General features: G+C 37.3%; 1 protein-coding gene across 3 annotated transcripts in view; it reads left to right on the forward strand.

Moving 5' to 3' along the window:
• Positions 1-17,426, forward strand: part of LOC103977681 (alpha-N-acetylglucosaminidase) — a 30,839-nt gene extending 13,413 nt beyond the window's left edge. For 2 of the 3 annotated variants that reach the window (XM_065098639.1, XM_065098641.1), the window contains exons 9-19: positions 276-306; positions 2,320-2,437; positions 3,989-4,039; positions 5,354-5,463; positions 5,612-5,714; positions 7,251-7,349; positions 13,313-13,423; positions 16,241-16,485; positions 16,630-16,867; positions 16,942-17,020; positions 17,100-17,426. In XM_065098639.1, coding sequence (XP_064954711.1) covers positions 276-306; positions 2,320-2,437; positions 3,989-4,039; positions 5,354-5,463; positions 5,612-5,714; positions 7,251-7,349; positions 13,313-13,423; positions 16,241-16,485; positions 16,630-16,867; positions 16,942-17,020; positions 17,100-17,335 — 1,421 coding nt within the window. In that variant the 3' untranslated portion in view covers positions 17,336-17,426. The remainder of the gene's footprint in view (positions 1-275; positions 307-2,319; positions 2,438-3,988; positions 4,040-5,353; positions 5,464-5,611; positions 5,715-7,250; positions 7,350-13,312; positions 13,424-16,240; positions 16,486-16,629; positions 16,868-16,941; positions 17,021-17,099) is intronic. The other variant, XM_065098640.1, reaches the window with a different exon arrangement.
• Positions 17,427-19,317: the final 1,891 nt, after the last annotated feature.

The following is a 19,317-nucleotide window of genomic DNA, read 5'->3' on the forward strand; positions in this document are numbered from 1 at the left end:
TGTAGAATTTCAGTTCTGATAATCTCCCAGCATCATGCATGAAATTCATCACATCAACTTTGGCTGCATTTTCATTAAGAATTTAAGTGTTTTTGTTGTTGATGACATATTTGAACTACAGAATACGAGTGTTGCCTTCTGATATGTATTTATTGTACATATGGTGCAATTGTTCATATGTTGTGTAAGCTCGTGACTTGTATGTCAACATACTTTTGTTTTTAATATATAGTTGTTTCAGTCTCTGACTGTTCTGCTGCCTCTGCATATTGCAGAATTTGGGGATGTAACTGACATCTACAACTGGTAAATATACATTGTTGTTGGAATTTTGAGTTATTCATACTAGTTATGCAATCTCTAAATATCCTTAAATGTTCTGTAATAGCCATGTACTTTAGTATAAGTCCTTCATTTTTAGACATGGGGCATGCTAAAGGAGTCTTTATTTGTTAGGAGGCCATCACCAAAAGATATAGTTTCCTAATTGACATTTGGGAGTGGGTTTAAACCAAAACTGCCTTAGACACATCAGAATATGGCTTGATTTCAACTTTATTCAAGTAGATTTTTTTTGTTGGTTCCGAAACAATATTTAATGCATGGAACTCCATTTCGCTCAGATTGGTAAATCATGACATGGACGACCTCTTTTCCGGTCATCTGGGTCTGGTACATGGCTTACTGCTTGGTAAGCCTATTAAATTGTGTTTACGACCCAGTTATTTTAAAATTTCAAGTTATACTACCTCCCGCCCCTCTCTCTCTCTCTCTTGTGATTTTTTTGTCTCTTGTGCTTTCCTCCCTTGTCAACCTCGCCTACTTGTTGCTTGTGCGACCAACGGCCGATCACTGTCGGTCCACGCCTCTTTTTCTCCACCTCCTCCTCCACTCCTCTTCTTCTCCCATCTCCTCCTTCTCATCCCTCTCTTGGTACCACGGTTATGGTGTAATGCCCCCAACCAAATGGAAAGTTTTTTTAATACTTTTGCAATTTAGTCCCTATAATATCTATATTTACAATTAGGTCCTCAAATTAAATTTGGGGTATTACACATGGACTAACACGGTTCTGGTTCCCGAAATGGCAAAATTTGATTCAGTGGTAAATTTGATATGAATCTGTGTATGGTCATATCAGAGATGGCTGCCACCTTCAAAATGGAGAAAATCCATTTCCAATATAATTTTGTTGTTTGACCAATAAGTAAAATCTGAATCAATACTAGTCAGACCTCTACAAGAAGAGAGAGAGAGAGAGAGAGAGAGAGAGAGACTGGATGTATCTTCGAAGAACATGCTTTCACTCTGATGGCTGTAGAGGTAGGCTCGATGTTGTGTGGGACCAGGTGAAATTGCCCGGTCCATGGCATCTACCAACTGGTACTTCTAGTTTTGAGACCTTGGGTTGCCCGACTATAAAAATTCATGGATTGAGGAGAATCATTCATTTTTTAAAATATTAATAAACATATCTAAACATGATGAATCTTTGATGCCAAGAAAGTTCATGAGCTATGCATGCTACGTAGTTTGGTTGGATGCAAGCTAAATCAAGATATTGATAACCTTCAGTTAATACCACAGTATTTCGTCATAGTAGTTCCATGGATTAAGTTTAAATAAGACTTCATACTTCTTGGATATTATCGTAGTATTTTCATAAATTTTTGTTGTATGGTTACAAGTGTCAATTTTAATGCATCTTGGGTTTATGTGAGTTTATGTAGCAGATATATTGTGAGTATAAAAAGGCATAAGTTTCAGCTGGTTTTTCCTATTTGAATGAGTCCCACAAAGGCTTTTAGATTCCTCCAAAAGAAATCATATCTGAAGATAATAATGATAGAAGCCTTATACATTTGCTTGAGAGTCTTAATTAAGTATAATTTCTGCTGTAGATATAAGGACTAGTTGAACCTGTAGAATGGTAGGAGCATCAGCTGAAGTTGCTATTAACATATTTCCCTTCTTTCTCTTTTCTTTGCTCAGTTGCGACAGTGCAATCTCTGCCAGGAACAGTACTGGTTTCGGACCAGACTTGAAACCTTGGATTGGAGTTTAGTTTATTGTTACTCACTTAAAATATGGAATCTTTAGTTGGCTTCTTTTCAAGCACCCTATCATTTGTACTTAATCTTTATCCAGTTTGATGTCCCTTCACTTTGGTAGATGGACAATTATGAGTTTATGACTACTTTGGTGATTCTCTTGATGAGCTGATTGTTTGTTATATTTCTGGATCCTGATGTCTCTTCCCAAATTAAATGCACAGTTGTACTGTTTATGCAAATTCTAATTTGATACTATTTTTTGTAGTGATACATTTAACGAAAATTCCCCACCAACAGATGATCCAAAGTATATCTCATTGCTTGGAGCAGCTGTTTATAAGGCCATGTCTAAAGGTGATAAAGATGCTGTATGGTTAATGCAGGTACTTCATTCCTTAGCTTAACATGTTCCAAATTAGCACCCTTTTCATAATGAAATTATATTAATTAGAAACTTCTTTCATTTTTTGTTTATATCTATTATTATTTTCTAAATAGCATTACCATACTTTTGATTGTCTGTTCTATAATACTTAGTTGAAAGGTGAATATATTCATGATACATGCTAAGAGCTCTTAGAGATTTTACCTCAATAAAAGAGTAGTTACTAATCGGGAAACAAGAATAAAAAATGCATCGGTCAAATATATGACATAAAAGACAATTGTGATTAATAAAGACAACCATGATAAATAATTTGTAGAAGTCTTCTACTTGCATGATCACCAATAAAGAAGGGAAGCTTTTAGTTGAAATTGTATTTATAATTTCTTTAATTTGGGCTATAATTATTTAAAACCAATAATGCATTGAAGTGGTAGTTGTAACTGGTACACGGACTGTCTGCTACCAGGTGGTAGCATCGATTGCGATTGTTTTCATTCCTAAATCGGTCGGTGACGAAGAAGAAAGAAGAGGGAGAAGAAAAAAAGAAAACTTGGAGATCTGGCGTGGCGACGTCGTGGGAAGAAGCGATTTCTTCTCCCCAGTAGAAGAAACCGAGCGAGGCGATGCCTTTCTTCTTCTTTTTTTTCGCACAGGGAAATCGAGCGACGTCGCCTTTCCCCTTTTTTTTGCACGGGGAAACCAAGGTGACGTCGCTTTTCCCTTTCCCTTTTCCTTTTGTTTGCATGGGGAAACTGAGCGACGTCGTCGCCTTTCCCTTTTTTTTTGCGCGGAGGAGAAGGAACCTCCTCCTCACCCGAGCAGAGCCATCGTTTTTTTTTTTAATTTTTTTTTATATATACCGAGCAGTATACTGAAATGTACCACCCGGTATATTTATACCGGACCATACCGAACTGAGCTCGAAACTCTAGTAGGGTACGAAATTACAAACCTTGGTAACAAGAATGTTTTTACTTCACTAGTAAAGAAATGTCCATATTCCATTCTGTTGTACTTGACTATTTTGTTTTATGATGAATGCTAAGTTTTAATGCTAAGTTTTAACGACCTTGTTGATTGTCCTTTTGGCTAATTAAAGTACATATGATGTTGTGGGCCTATGCTACAAATTTAAAGTTGTGTCCTTATGAATGATTTGGTTATTCTTTTTTCTGCCCATATAAGACATTGGGCTGCCTATACAATGACAATCTCTTTGACAAGGAAAACACTTTCCTGTCCCATATCATTAACAAGGAAATAAGTTGCTTTACCAAGAAAGCTACACTAGTGGCATAGCTTAAAGCAAAGGGATGAAGCTGTTACTTGTCTTTCCTGTATCACTCTTCTAACTAAGTTCTAACTGTATCCACATAAGGCATTTATTGGAACTCTAAAAGGATTGAAAAATAATCTAATTGGTCCCTTCAAGAAAAAGGAAAACTTAAATGGAGGATGCTAATCTTATGTCTTGCTGAAAGCACTTCTTGTTGTCAATTTACTTGATGATATACTTCCAATTACTGATAACTTTATTAATCTTCAGGGTTGGTTATTTTCCTCAGATGCAGCATTTTGGAGGCCACCTCAAATGAAAGTAAGTATCATTCTATACTACATGTTTATTTAATAAACAAAGCTGTTGTAGAATTACAAGTTATAAATTCTGTATTTCCTTGTTTTCAATGGTACTATGATTATTCATATTATACATATTATACATATTATTATTATTATTATTATTATTATTATTATTATTATCATCATCATCAGGGTTCGCCATTTTGAGTATCAGACCCATCTTGGAGATTTGTTGGTATGGTACGTATTGATTTGTATCAGTGTACCAACACATGGTATGTCGGGGCATGCCGACAGGGACTCGGGTGAGCCACGTCTCGGTGGCGAGTCGGCCTGGTACGTACTGCTCATACTATATCAACTCGGGCGGTACAAGAAACCTTGATTATTATTATAATTATTTTGGATTAATCAACCCCCTGCCCTTGCACTCCCGTCTTGATCTCTCACCGTGCTCACATCCCTCGCGCCACCCATTGCCATAGGCCCTTACCTCTTTCTTCTATTTTTCTCTTCTTCCTCCTCTTCTACTTGTTTTTTTCTCTTCCTCTTCATCCTCCTTTTCTCCTCCTCCCCCCTTTGGATTTTATGGCACATAATGATGTTGTGTCAGTATCGTGGTTCATGCCAAACCCATACTAGTCTGACCTGGTTATAGGAGGAACCAGTACCCAAGATTTTAAACCATGATTAATGCCACAAGCAAGGGTCCACGGAAACACCCTCCCTGTTTCTAGGGTTAAGGTTGCTTATATCGACTCTTCCCAAATCTTGCATTGGCTGAAGCATTGTACTTTGAACCACCTTCTCTTTTCTTTTTACCATAGACAATGGTCTTAGTGGATTGCAGCCAGATTCTCAAGGCAAGTGTAAGTTCATTAAAAAGCTTGTAAGTTATCAGAATACACAATTCTACTATTTGAAAGTTAGAGAGAGAGAGAGAGAGAGAGTGGCATGAACAAAGAAATAAGTTAGTTTAAGAATCTGATGCTGACATCTCAATAATGACCTGGTCCTAGGTATTCGGATGGACCTGCCTATGAACTATGCTTGACATGACAATAATGGAGGCTTTTTCAGTGTCTGGTTGAGTATATAAATTTATGTTTGAATATGGCTTGTTCATGGACTGTATAGTATCTTATCTTTTCTTTCCACATGGAATTTAGCTTTTCTGGAAGAAATTTTTAGACATCACAAATTGTTCTTTCTTTTAATTTTCCGTTGGAAATTTCATTCTTAGGAAATTTGTCACATATGTAGATTGCATTTTAATTGAGCTCTTTTAATTCTTGAGGAATGCAGTAATTCAATTTATTGGTTTTTCTAGGCACTTCTGCATTCTGTTCCTATTGGAAAGATGATAGTCCTTGACTTGTTTGCTGATGTCAAACCTATATGGATACAATCTTCTCAGTTCTATGGGGTTCCATATGTCTGGTATAATCCTTATCTTAACGTGTTTATGCCCTCTTATTATTGTAATTAAACTTCATATCAAATGTAAAATTTTCAGATGTGAGACAGTTGTTTTATTTCTATAACCAGGATTTTATTAATTTATCTTACAAGAAATTTATTTTAATAGGTGCATGTTACATAACTTTGGTGGAAACTTGGAAATGTATGGCATACTTGACATGATCTCATCAGGCCCTAATGATGCTCGTCTTAGCAAGAATTCTACCATGGTATGCTACTAGTCAGTTAATACATTTTTCTGACTGAGGAAATAGTAGGATGAAAAATGAGAGTTACAAAAGCATTTTCTGGAGAGAATCTGACTAAATGTATAACAATAACAACAAGCTGTAATGTCTCAGTTATTTGGGATTGGTCACATGAATCGTTTTCCTACATTCTTCATAAATAATCTGACTAAATGTCCAAATCAATTGTGATGCCAAGATTTCATAACAAGTTGCAGACTGTACTATTCTGGAAGATACAAACACTATCAGCATTAATTATTTGTTCTCACTTAAAAATATTTAAAAGCTACCATAAGGCTGAACCATATAAATAAGGATAACTCTTCACCACACTTGCTTCAAATCAAGGTTCGCAATTTCGTATCATACCGGAGTATCGAGCTCAGCTCGGTATGGTACGGTACGAGGGAGGGCAGCGACGGATCGGGATCATCAAGGGAGAGCAGCGTCGGATCTTCAGGTTTTCCCTTTTCTTCTCCCTCGGCTAATACCGCCCCGTAGTGGGTGGTGATGGTCAAAATCGATTGTCACCGACCGATTTTGCATGGTAACGGAGTGGAAACAGCCCCAATCGATGGTACCACCCATACCGGGCGGTATTATTCGAAATTAAAAATGTAGCTTCAAATATGCACTTGTTTTATCCTAATGCTAAATTACATACATATCAGACATCAAAAAGTATTCAAAGAGCACACACTATAGAACTCTGGTGCTTGAATTCAAGAATGACAGTGATATGCTAGAAAAGGCTAATGAAAAACCGGAGTGCTGGCCTTTCTAAATAGAATTCTTACAATGACATCAAGGGTCTGGTTTGTTTGCAGACACTAATATGATTGTTCACATTTTCCATAATAATTAGAATGACATGCTATTCTTGTGCCGCAGTAAGAACAGTTTCTTCTTTGCCTTTTTGAAGATGAGAAAATCTTCAAAGACTAGAGGCATATACAATGATATCAGAATTTGTTTTATCACCTACACATTTGGCATTGACAAGTGCAAGGGTAAAAAAGAAGAGGAGAAGAGAATGGTAAAACTAGAGGGTCTGGTTCATGATTACATATATAGATGGTAAAGACAGGAGGAAACCAGCAGTATGCTATCTACAAAAGATAGCAGAATATCTATCATATGGCAATATGTACTTCTAAAAATTTCATATTAGTAAAATCATGCTGATGAAGTTTCTGATGATCAAAATTGACAATCCACCTGATATTGTGTTTTTTATTTTTTTATAATTGTTTAATTTTCTTCATCTGTTCATAATAGAAACAAATAATAGCTTAATATAGATTGAACCTTGATATTTCATGATTTTGAGTGAGTCTTTCTTAGTTTGCTGCCATCTTTAATGTATTCATGTATATGCATCGCTGTTTGAGGTACTTGTCGGTTGGGTGCCACATAAGCCATATTCTTTAAATTAAAATCTATTAATATTCCATTATACCTCACCTTGGTAGTGTACATGTACTAAAATTTCACCATTGCTTAATTATGCTATAGGTTGGTGTTGGTATGTGCATGGAAGGAATAGAGCACAATCCTGTAGTGTATGAGCTTATGTCTGAAATGGGATTTAGAAGTCAAAAGGTTGAACTCAAGGTAATGAACTTTATCAACTTCTTTAGATTGTTATAGTTTTTTATTCTGTTAGATATTGGATTATGTTTAATATACATATCATCTGAATTTGATTATTGATAATTCAACTTCACAAACTTATATACTGGTCTTGATCTTTAGTTTCTATGCAGTTCTCAGTGAACCAATTGATTGTCATTTTCTTTCAGATATTTCAGCTGATACGCAAAACATAATGATGTATTTTGTTACCTGAATAATATGTATCCTTGCAAAACACAAGCTTTAAGTTCTAGAAGCACGAGGGTGCTGTATGTCTGCTGGAATGTACAAGCCTGTATATCATGCGATGCTAAGTGTTTGTGCCAGTATACCAACCTATATGGACAGTGGAATAACCATCCATTTTGGTTTTACCATTGTAAGAAACTAAAAGAAGGGAGAGTAAGAAGCAAAAGAGAAAAGGAAAAGAGAAACATTTATCCATTCCTTTATGGTGAACTGGGGTTGCTACCTCATATCTCTAGCGAGGTTGACCTAAGTAGAATAGCATGCTGTTACCTCTCATAACCAAGGACATTAATACGGAGATAGTACTAGAGATCAGTTGGTTCTCTATTTCCTCGCTAGGTGGATCTACAGAAGCATGTTGGGAATGAGAACAAGAGGCCGCCAGAGGCATAAATCTTAAGGTATTAAGGATTGCAATAGTCACTTCTCTTTACCTTTTTCTTTTTTGTGCTCAATGTAAGAGACAACAAGAATTGAGTCTTTTGATAATGTTGGGCATGAAAATAAGGTACTATACCAAACCATAATTTGGAATTGTGCTTCAAATTACTTGTCACATACATATTAGAAATTGTACAATAAGATACTTCCGGATGCATACTAGATATCAACATTTTAAAAATATAAGTCCAACTGGCATGCAATAATTGGTGACTAATAGTCTAACCAGGGTTTTGAATACTGGTTTGTACCGGTGTATCGAGCTCTGCTCAATACGGTACCTATTGGTATATACCGTCAATACGTCAGGTCGTATCGATGATATACCCTAAAACCTTAAAAATACCTCCACCAACCACGCTTGGGTGTAAATGAGGTGTTCGATGTAATGCTTATGTATGTCCGTGTCTTTCGGTTTTGTTTATGCTTTGCATAGCATATAAAGGGCTGGTAGTAGGCTTAACAGACCCTTTTCTTTGGTTTTGGTGATCGTCCTAGGCTTGCAAACAAAGGTTGTGTCATGTGGGCACTTATGAGGATTTCGGTCTGTGGTGGACCATTTTGGACCCTTTGTTGTGCGACCGTTCAGAACTTGTAAAGTTTGTTTGTAATTTGCATTGGCTATGAAGTGTTTACTGAAATAATTGCTTGTGGATCCCGAGTGAGACGTTTTCTCTAACCCGTTTTCTCTTTTGTAGGTCCTAAGGGACCATAGGAGGTTTTGGGGAGGCTGACCTTTGTGGACGGACACGCAAGTGTGCCGCACGACTTAGGCAAAACCAACTAAGTCCGTGACATTATGATATCAGAGTGGGACAAGCACTCATAGAAACACTTGGCATGCAAACGTAGGGGACCTAGCAGGGCTGCGTTGAGGGCAGCCAGCACGCGCGATCGTTTGGGTGAAAACGGGCATGAAGATGTAGGGAAAAGGAGTCGCTCAGAGGAGCGAGCATCTGAGATTGGCATTCAGAGGAACGACCAACCATTCGCGCAAGAGGCACCACGAGAACAAGCAAGTTGGGAAGAATGCGTAGCACGCAAAGGTTGGGATGACTGAGTTTGAGCTACGGCTCAACGTTGGCAACCATACTTGATGGTGCTCAAGGCAAGTGAGGCGTTTGGTAAAGGATGAGACTATGCAATGTGGAATGGGTTGTTCAACGACCGAAAGAGTTGTGCAAAGCTTACAGAGGCGAGGGGAATTGCTAACTCAAAGAATTTGGTACTCATGCAACGACTTGTATATAAACGATGGAGTGTTCATGGTCATCTCAAGGCGACCGAAACTTGGCACCATGGAGCATTGAAACTTTCTCTTCAACATGAGAAGGATACATCCGTAGGAGGCTGCAGTGTGCAGTGAGTTCAACATGTTGATACTCCTTGAGGGGTGCAGCGAGGGTTGTATTGACATGAAGTCGCAATCTAGCAAGTGCATTTGCAGGGGTAGAACAATGCACAGTTTGTTCAGTATAGCGGAGTAGTCCAAGGGGATGGTGGTCTCCGAAAACTTCAATAGGGAAGGATGCGAAGAGCGAAGTTGCTCCAACGGGACAGATATCTAGGAGGGATAAGTCCCGGCTCTCCAGAGGAAGAATCATTGCAACAGACCGCACATGTTGAGGAGTACCTCAAAAACAACTCCACAAAGTTCAACGGACCGAGTGAGCGGTGAGGAGTCGTCGCATGATCTCGCTTGAGATAATGCATTGGGGGATGCATTGCGAGATTAAGTGGGGGAGCGACCCAAGACAACACAAATGAAGGCACACTTGGAGTCGATATGAAGATCAGACTCAATAGAGGGCTGACCCGTGAAATGGTGGGCGTGAGGACCATCATCAACTCAATGCAAATCGAGGAGCGGAGCAACTTGGGTGTAACTTGGCGAAGTACCCAAGCCGCATGAAGGGAGCCGACATAGAAGATGGAACATGGAGCGGAGGCACAAATCTTTCCTTGGACAGAGGTCAAGGATATGAACTCTTGCAGAGGCAAGAGTGGGATCATGTCGTTCCATGGGTCCCTCATTCTAATGGAGCGGACTCATCCTGCATGGTGCCAAAGACAAAGGGAGCTTCGAGATACATGCACTTTATCTCGGAGAAGAATTTGATGGAGGAACTAAGACAACTCAACTTGCGGAGGCAAAGTTGGGTTCAGAAGGCCTTGGCACAGGGCAAGAAAATGCAAAGGCGAGTACTCTTGAAGAATATGTTATAGTGCTGTCATTCAAGTTGCCATGAAGGAAGCGGTGCGCAGCGGAGATTGTGTTGGTAGGGGTAGAGGCCCAAGATCCAGATAATGGTGCGCCAATTTCAGCGAAGTCGGTGGACTTCGAGAGCTACTAGGCGACGGACTGTCCTAGAGCGGTGCTTTGTCTAGGTGTGACCCGAGAGTGTGTGGACGAAGGTCGATTGCCACAGGAGCGAATACAATCGAAAGTGGAAGAGGCCCTACGATGTGTTGGTAGAGACCACACATGGAGGGATCACAATCCGAGTTCATCCCACAAGGATCAGAATGCAATGGAGATGTCACCAGAAAGCGACATGGTGCAACGAATCGTGGTGGAACAGTTCGTGGCAATGCGATACATATAAATCTAGTCCTACAAGGGATTATATCATACGAAGGTATGATCGGGAGCTCCACTTCGATGAACAACACGACGACAAGAAAGACTATTGATTCAAGGAGTGAATGTCATGGTATCGCAGAGGCGGGTCTTCCGTGCGTGCATCGAATTATGCATCGGATAAAAGCCTTGGTCATCAGCATATGGGAGCTGTGTACCATCGAGGGAGTATACCGAATGCGAGTACCAGTGAGTCCCGTAGGAGGGACTTGATCATGTAGAGGTATGATCAGAGTGGCTGGAGAGTTGGACTACTCCAGAGCTCATATTTGCTTAAGGGAGCTTGGCAAGTCAGAGGACAAGACCGGGTAAACAAACGTTGCTACCAAGGAAGCTAAGGAGAACAGAATCGGTGCAAACCCTATAACATGATGGTAGAGTCATTGGCGTGTTGAAGCAACATGACAGATTAAAAGTTTGACTACTCAACAACAGCAGCGGAGAGCAGTTGGGAGCCAAGAGGCGCATTGCAGCTGGAGCAGAAAATTAAAGACTCAGCAAAGGTGAAGAGTTGTAGCGTCAACAAGGGCTTCGACAACTATGTCGAAGGAATAAGTGGAGGAGAATGTCACGGACAAAATTGTAAACGGGGTGTTCGATGTAATGCTTATGTATGTCCGTGTCTTTCAGTTTTGTTTATGCTTTGCACAGCATATAAAAGGCTGGTAGTAGGCTTAGCAGCCCCTTTTCTTTGGTTTTGGTGGTCGTCTTAGGCTTGCAAACAAATATTGTGTCATATGGATACTTGTGGGGATTTCGATCTGTAGTGGACCATTTTGGACCCTTTGTTGTGCGACCGTTCAGAGTTTATAAAGTCTATAATTTGCATTGGCTATGAAGTGTTTACTGAAATGATTTCTTGTGGATCCCAAGTGAGATGCTTTCTCTAACCCGTTTTCTCTTTTGTAGGTCCTAAGAGACCATAGGAGGTTTCGGGGAGGCTGACCTTTGTAGACAGACATACAAGGGTGCCGCACGACTTAGGCAAAACCAGTTAAGTCCGTGACAGCCCGGTAGAGAGTGGTCCACGTACTGATATTCTCTCGGACTGGTATGTACCATTTGTACTGGGTGGTACATATTGAAATTGAGAACCCTGAGTCTAACCAAGAACCAAAATTCTAATATTTAGTGAACCGTTTATTTTCTCTCTTTATTTTATTCAATGATACTTGGTGGTACAAATTGGTATTTTGACTTGTATACTTGTCCCATATCAGTCTTATAGGTTACTGAAACCGACATTGGACCTATATTTAAAATCTTGCTAGCTCAGAGGTTTCTTTTTGTAAATAATTATTAAAGAGACCAAACACTTTTAGGATACTCTGGCCTTTGGGGACTTGACAAAAAGTATTTTGGTGAAATTTATTTTTTATTACATGCAGGATGGTTGTATAATTAGGTAATGTCATTTTATGTTACTTTTATTGAACATCAAGTTATGATTAATAAAAATTAACATAATAGTACTCAAATTTTCAAAGTTCTTGTTATCTTTTCCATAGTCTTGACTCTTGAGTTATTATGTCTTTAAAATAATCTCTTTCATAATGATAGGTTGGTGAGGCAGTTAATATCTTGTCATAATATATAATGAGATGTAATTACATATTTTGTCACAATGAATCTCCATGCTGTATTGTATCCTATTTTATTCGAGATTTGTCATATCAGTTCATCTATATTATGCTCGTATCAATGCATTCATATCATGTCATACAGTCATCGCCTCAGCATTATCTCATATCTATATCCATTCTTCACATGTTCCAACAAAATATCCCTGCCATTGTAGGTTTTATATTCTTGGGTACTTCTCCTTTCCTAAATGATATGTACCGTGCATCCAGTTTGCATAATACATGAAATGTAGTTTGTATATATATATATATATATATATATATATATATATATATATATATATATATATATATATATATATATATATATATATATAGATGAATCATAATGTGTGTGTGTGTGTGAAGATTCATCATACCGTAGTGTACTACTTAGTATGGGATGGTATGTACCGGTCCAATAGGTGACCAGTACAGGCGGTATATCAGTATGCTCCTATGTATCATATGTCAGTACGATTTGGTACAGTTTGATACATACCGTACCGATAGTTGGTCGGTACATTGGTATGGACCGGTAATATGAATGTATGTATGTGTGTGTGTATGTCAACTTTCTTTTAATACCATTAACCCCCTGGCATATGTTGTATAAGCACTAGGATTTAATCTTTTTGGTATGAAGAATTTGAGAAAATTGAACTAAACATGAAGAATTTACGAAGTAATATGAGACATTTCAATGGAACTCGTTAAATTGGACTATTGGGTCAATTATTGTACCCTAAAAGTTTGTCAATTAAATTATCATGATGGATAAGACCACTTACATGAACAATAACATTTACTTGTGAACCACATTATTTGTCTGTAGCAATTGTCTGTCTTTCGGATCTTAACTCGCTCATGTTGACCTGTATGGTTCTTCATTGTTTGGATGTTAACTACTCCCATGGTTTTCATAATGACATGTGAACTACTACCAGATGAGATTTCTTCATAACCAATTTGTGCTATTGATCCTATAGGAATGGTTGAAAAGCTATTCTCTTAGGCGCTATGGTCAGGCATTTCCCCAGATAGAAGCTGCATGGAATATTCTTTATCATACAATATATAATTGCACAGATGGAGTAGCTGTATGTTTCTTGTCCCATTATTGAAATTATCTTTCTCAACTTTACAGATGTCCAAAGATTTTTATTATTTGAAAAATAAAGTTTAGAAATGTTGTTTCAAATTTCAATGAGATTACATTCTATGCAATGAAATTCATGTCACCTCCTTGCACACAGATTACAAATATATTTGCTCTGGATAAGTATATCTAGAGTTGGTGTACAGAAAAGTATTTCTTAAATTATCTCATCTTAAATAAATAGATTGTAGTGATCAGTGTTCCATGAAGTGGCCACTTGGGCACAGATGTGGCCAAATGTCTATGTATAAATTATGAATAAAAAATATATAAATATATGGAGGCTCATGTGGACCGTGCCCCACACGTCAGCTGAATTGGCTTAGTCAAAAGGGTCAGTGCTAGCCAGAAGGCATATCAATATGTCATTGGCACGATATGCTACCCAGTTACTATGTAATTTCTGGCAAAGAGAAACTGTGTTTAAAATAATTAAAAAAAGAGAAGAAAAGTTGGAGGAGAAGAAAAAGGAATCAAGAGAAAACTATCACATACCTTTAGTGAAGTAACCTATGAAGTCGTGAGTCCTCAAGCAATAGTTCCAAAGCAGTGATGCTCTGCAATAAGAGCTTTGATCATGCCACAGCCTTAAGGCCATCCCAATATATGGAGAGCCCAAAACCAAGCAGACATGACAAATGAGTTGAATCAGCAGAGGTCCTTGCAGATCTAAGCTGAACCCATGAGGATCTGACCTGCATCTGTGCAAACTTAGACCAAGCCGATTTATTCTTAACTAAATCCTTGCTTTACTCATATTTAGAGACACATTTTTCATTTAAGAACAATTGAGAGCTTATATAATCTCAAATTTATAGAGGGAGGGGAATCATTGTGCTAACTAGCTATCTGTCTATGCTAAGATTGGTAAATGCAAACAGTTCTTGAAGGACACTCTGCCTCTAAATTTGCTTGAAGTTTAGTTATTGGATGAGAAGGGCTTTGGTTGTATCAGGTTTTTGAAATAATACAGATCTTCCCTTTGGGAAAGAAAAAGAATGACATTAAAAATTGAAAATAATGGATATACAAATAAAAAGTGCAATAAATCCAATTATAATAAGCTAGACATGTTTGAAGCCATTGATGCAAGTAATCAAATACTGGTAGGATTATTTGGTATTGAGCAATAATTTTTGGTGTGATCGAAGATCCAAACTGTAGCTTATAGCTCGGTACCAGTCGATATTTAATTTTCTCAATTAACTTTTTGACGGTGCCATGTTATACAGGTTGGTGGTATGTATCTTTCTCTCCCTATTTATATGCATCTCTCATTGTCACCTGCCTTGCACCGACCACTATAGTCATCCTGTCGATCTATTTGTTACTCCTCTTCCTTTTCTTCTCCTCCTTTAAAACTCAACCATCTCTTTTTCGTCCTCTTCTCCTAGTCTCACCTCGGCCGCTTCTCCTTCTCTCATCCTCTACTGCCTCTTTTTCCTCCTCTTCTTCTCCTATCTTCTGTCGCCTCACTTTTTTTCTCTTGTTCTCCTCTCATCCTTCTCTTCTTCCCTCCTCTTCCTCTCTCCCCTTCTTGGTACCATGGTATGTATACACATATCATGTTCCGATTTATTGGCATGAATCACATCCATATTGGTCCGACTATGGATAGGCATCGATCTGGTATCCAAAATGGCAAAGCTTGGTATCCAACATAAAATATATGGGAACTCAAGAGTCCATGTAAAGTTGATTTTTATTTTTGGTCTCTAATCCTCCCTAGACCCTTGCATTGGTGGGAGCCTTGGGTTCTTTGGCAGGACCCTGCATTGGCGGATCCTCCCTAGTACATGTAAACTAGGTATGTCCATTTTTTGCTAGTTATCTTTTTATTTTTCTGACCCTGCTGCTGGTCTGCTTATGGTTTCTTTCGGACAGAATCTCTTCCCTTTCATTGTTTACAAAAGTCCAAAGACACTTGTTCCTCAGGCAATGGATTTGAGCTCTACCAACCAACACGGAGTGCTGACATCTCTACAAACTGTGAAACTCAGCAAGGATGCAACTACTGATCTTTATAAAAGCATCCTTTTCTGCACATTTATACTTTTTGAGGCCCATTTGAAATCTGAAACCAATTGCTTTGTTCCTGCTAAACAACTATGACCCATTCTTTGGCAATCTTGTTTATGCTTTAATCTTTCTTTGGTTGGATTTTAAATTCTAAAAAGGTTAAGTTCTAGAAATTTCATATGCTATCAGAATATATAGTACAAGAAAGATAGTGTTACATTGACAACGATGTGAGATTGATGTGTTAATATTCGAAAAAACAAAACAGAAAATGTTCACACTCATGAACAGTAAGATGAAAGCTTCAACTGTGGATAAAATGAGAAAAGAAGTCATTGTAAACCATAAAGAATCATTTGATGCTTTTAGCTTAATTAGTGATATTTCACTCAACATAATTAATTAATGGGTGAGGATATATGTAGCTAATCCCTAAAAATCTATTTGTTTTACTGCAACTATGACATTTGTTATAACCAGGGTAGGTCTTTTTGTCATCTCAAATGGTCTATTGAGATTGTTCAATTTCATCCACAGAATGAATCATAAGGTATCTCCATTTAGTTTTGGTGATTGCACAAAAGTTTGTTGGGTACCTTGTCTATTAATCTATATGTAATCCTTGTATACCTGATTCTGCAAAAGGAAGTTAGCCCTATTAATTTACAGTTAGAAAATTGTGCTATTAAATATAAAACTTGTTTCCATTTCTTCTCTAATGAACTGTGTCCCGAACCAGGATCATAACAGAGACTACATAGTCCAGTTCCCAGATTCTGTTCCCATTCTACAGGATTCTCAGTCTTCTAATGAAGGACCAAGCAGAAGATTCTCAGTGGTGGACAAGAACCATAGGTTCTCATTTAGGGAGACTAGTTCTAGTATGCCACGTCCACATTTATGGTATTCAACTGAAGAAGTGATAAATGCCCTTAAGCTATTTCTTGATGCAGGAGATAATCTCACAAGAAGTGCAACATACAGGTAAGTACTTGCTTTTCCATTCATTATTTCTCCAATACTCACATCACGTTGTTGCCACCTATCTTTCAAGTGTCAAACTAGGTTTAATTGATACCTGATATTTTAACCACGTGAGGTATACCTAAATCTTGTTGTTTGTACCAGATATGACCTTGTTGATCTTGCAAGGCAAGTGTTATCAAAACTAGGAAATCAGGTTTATTTAGATGTGATGACTGCATACCAAGAGAAGGATGCAAAAGCATTAAATTTTCACAGCCAAAAATTTCTGGATCTTATCGAGGACATTGACGAGCTTTTGGCTTCTAATAACAACTTTTTGCTTGGGACATGGTTAGAAAGTGCAAAAAGCCTAGCAGTAAGTGATAGCGAGAGAAGGCAGGTGAGTCCAATTATCTGTAATTGTATAAATTTAGATCTTCTTTATTGGTATAGCTAAACTCGACCGATGTGCAGTATCAATGGAATGCAAGAACACAAGTAACAATGTGGTATGACAACACGAAGACCAACCAGAGCAGACTTCATGACTATGGTAGATACTCTTTGAATGTAAATCTTGAAGTATAATGCTTGCATACATCTGACCTTTGCATATGCATCTTTATGCTCAGCCAACAAATTTTGGAGTGGCCTGCTCAGGAGCTATTACCTACCCAGGGCTTCAACTTATTTCAGTTATCTATCTCGAAGCCTGCAACAAAATACGGACTTCGCTTTGGAGAAATGGAGAATGGATTGGATATCATATTCTAATAATTGGCAAGCAGGCACGGAAGTTTATGCTACCGAAGCTGCAGGCAACTCTATAGCCATTTCTAAAGCCTTGTTAGAGAAATATTTTAGCTGATTTCACTTTTTCTTTCTCCATTCGAACTATGGATGTAAAATAAATAAGCAGATTGCAGTTTATTGGGTTCCAGTGATTTCCCTGATCTGAACTCCCAATTTCTATTTCATGTTATGTGGACAAAAAACAGTGCTGGTATTGGCACTCCATAGATTGCTTGCTCCTCGCAAGATCATATGGAGAAAACAAAACTTGTTCCCACCATGTACTACAGGTACAAAGGTGTTAGGCCACTGAGGGCTTGTTGACATATTATTACTTGTTGCCAAGATTCCAAGATGGCAGTCATGGTGCAAAGATTCTGTAGAGGTTCTGATCTTGATGTTCTCTGGCAGTTTGGTTCTGCTTCGAAGCTTCAAAGCTGCCAAGTGTTTTTTTGTATTGATAATGATCTCCTCAACATAATTAGTTAATGCTCACATTATCATATATTTTTCATTGGTGAAACTAAAAGTATTTCTTTTTAATTATTAAGGTGTATTAATTAGCATTTAGTTTTTCTTTATGTACATATAGGAAAGGTAAACAATAATATGTTCTTCATTCATGAAAATATAATTATGGTTTTATATTTTAATTTTAGATAAACTAAATAACATTTGAAATTCTATTTTGTGCAGTAATTGTGTATAAGGTGAAAGAATATATTATTGAGCAACTATACTTCTTATTAAGGATTGAAATTTCATATCGTACTGGAGTTTTGAGTTTTGCTCGGTATAGTATGGTATGATGTATCGATGCATCTAATTTAGGTGTAAAATTTTTAAAAAATATTTAAAAAAAATAGGATAGAGTTTTTATATGAATTTTGGTGAAAATTTATGTAATTACTAATTACATGAATCACATTTGTATTGGTGAATGTTAGAGTTTTTATTTTTGCTATTGATCTCTTGCTTCATATCATACTGTTGTTCGGAGAAGTATGATCAATTATCATCGTATTGTTGTAGGTCATATGATTTTCCATAATACGACGGTTGTGAATACAATAAGCTTCGTTCTATGTTTACATCATATAAGCTTCGTCACATTTGCTCTATTCATTGTCTTTTCGTTTCATGCATAAATTTGATCAGTATCTTGTCGCGTTTCATGATCTGAATCTTGGGTGACATGTGTAAAATATTACTTATGATTAAAAGGTTATTCCTCTTAATTCTTTCAAATTAGTCTCGATTTAATTCATAAATAATTACTATGTAAAGTTCAGAAGAGCGTAAATGTAAGAAAAAAATGAGTTTGAGATAATTTAAAATAATATGAGAGTAAAATGAAATGAAATAAGAGGGATAATAATGTTTCAATGATTAATTTAACTATTGAAATACTATTATGAGTCGATTTCGATTTTTACCCCGTATCGAATTGCATTGTACGTGACTTGTTCAGCTAAAGCATGAGATAATATATTCATTTATATGTAGATTTTGTGTTAATGCCTATATGTTGTTGATGGATGACCATTAAACCATGTCAACTATACGAGACTTTCTTATAAACTAGATTTGTTATGTCAACGAACTAAATTAATAGATTTTGGCACATTAATATCAGGAATGTACTATGTAGATGAATAAAGGTTAAACCTCCAAACAAGTTCTTACATTAACTTCAAGAGTGTAGTATATAGATGTATAAATGTTAATCTGAACCATTACCTTACATTAATAATATCACTTTCTCGTTTACTAGAGTGTCTTTTTCAGCACTTAAATGGGCATCAGTTCATATGGATCTTTGGAGGATTTGAAGTTGCCATCCTCTTATTGCCATTTAATTATCAAGGTACAACAAACACATTAAATGATGGAGCAAAATTGATTGCACATTGGTTTCATATGGGTGTCCGCATGTGGATCACGAGAGGTGTCACATGCGAAGTCGGTGTTTAGGTCGGAAGCAAATAAAAAGACCTTTATAATCAAAAAATAATTTTCACTTATATGTTCCTCCGAATACTTATACTGATTTGTAAG

This window comes from Musa acuminata, chromosome BXJ2-3 (genome assembly GCF_036884655.1).
Source record: "Musa acuminata AAA Group cultivar baxijiao chromosome BXJ2-3, Cavendish_Baxijiao_AAA, whole genome shotgun sequence".
In the NCBI taxonomy this organism is placed as follows: domain Eukaryota; kingdom Viridiplantae; phylum Streptophyta; class Magnoliopsida; order Zingiberales; family Musaceae; genus Musa; species Musa acuminata.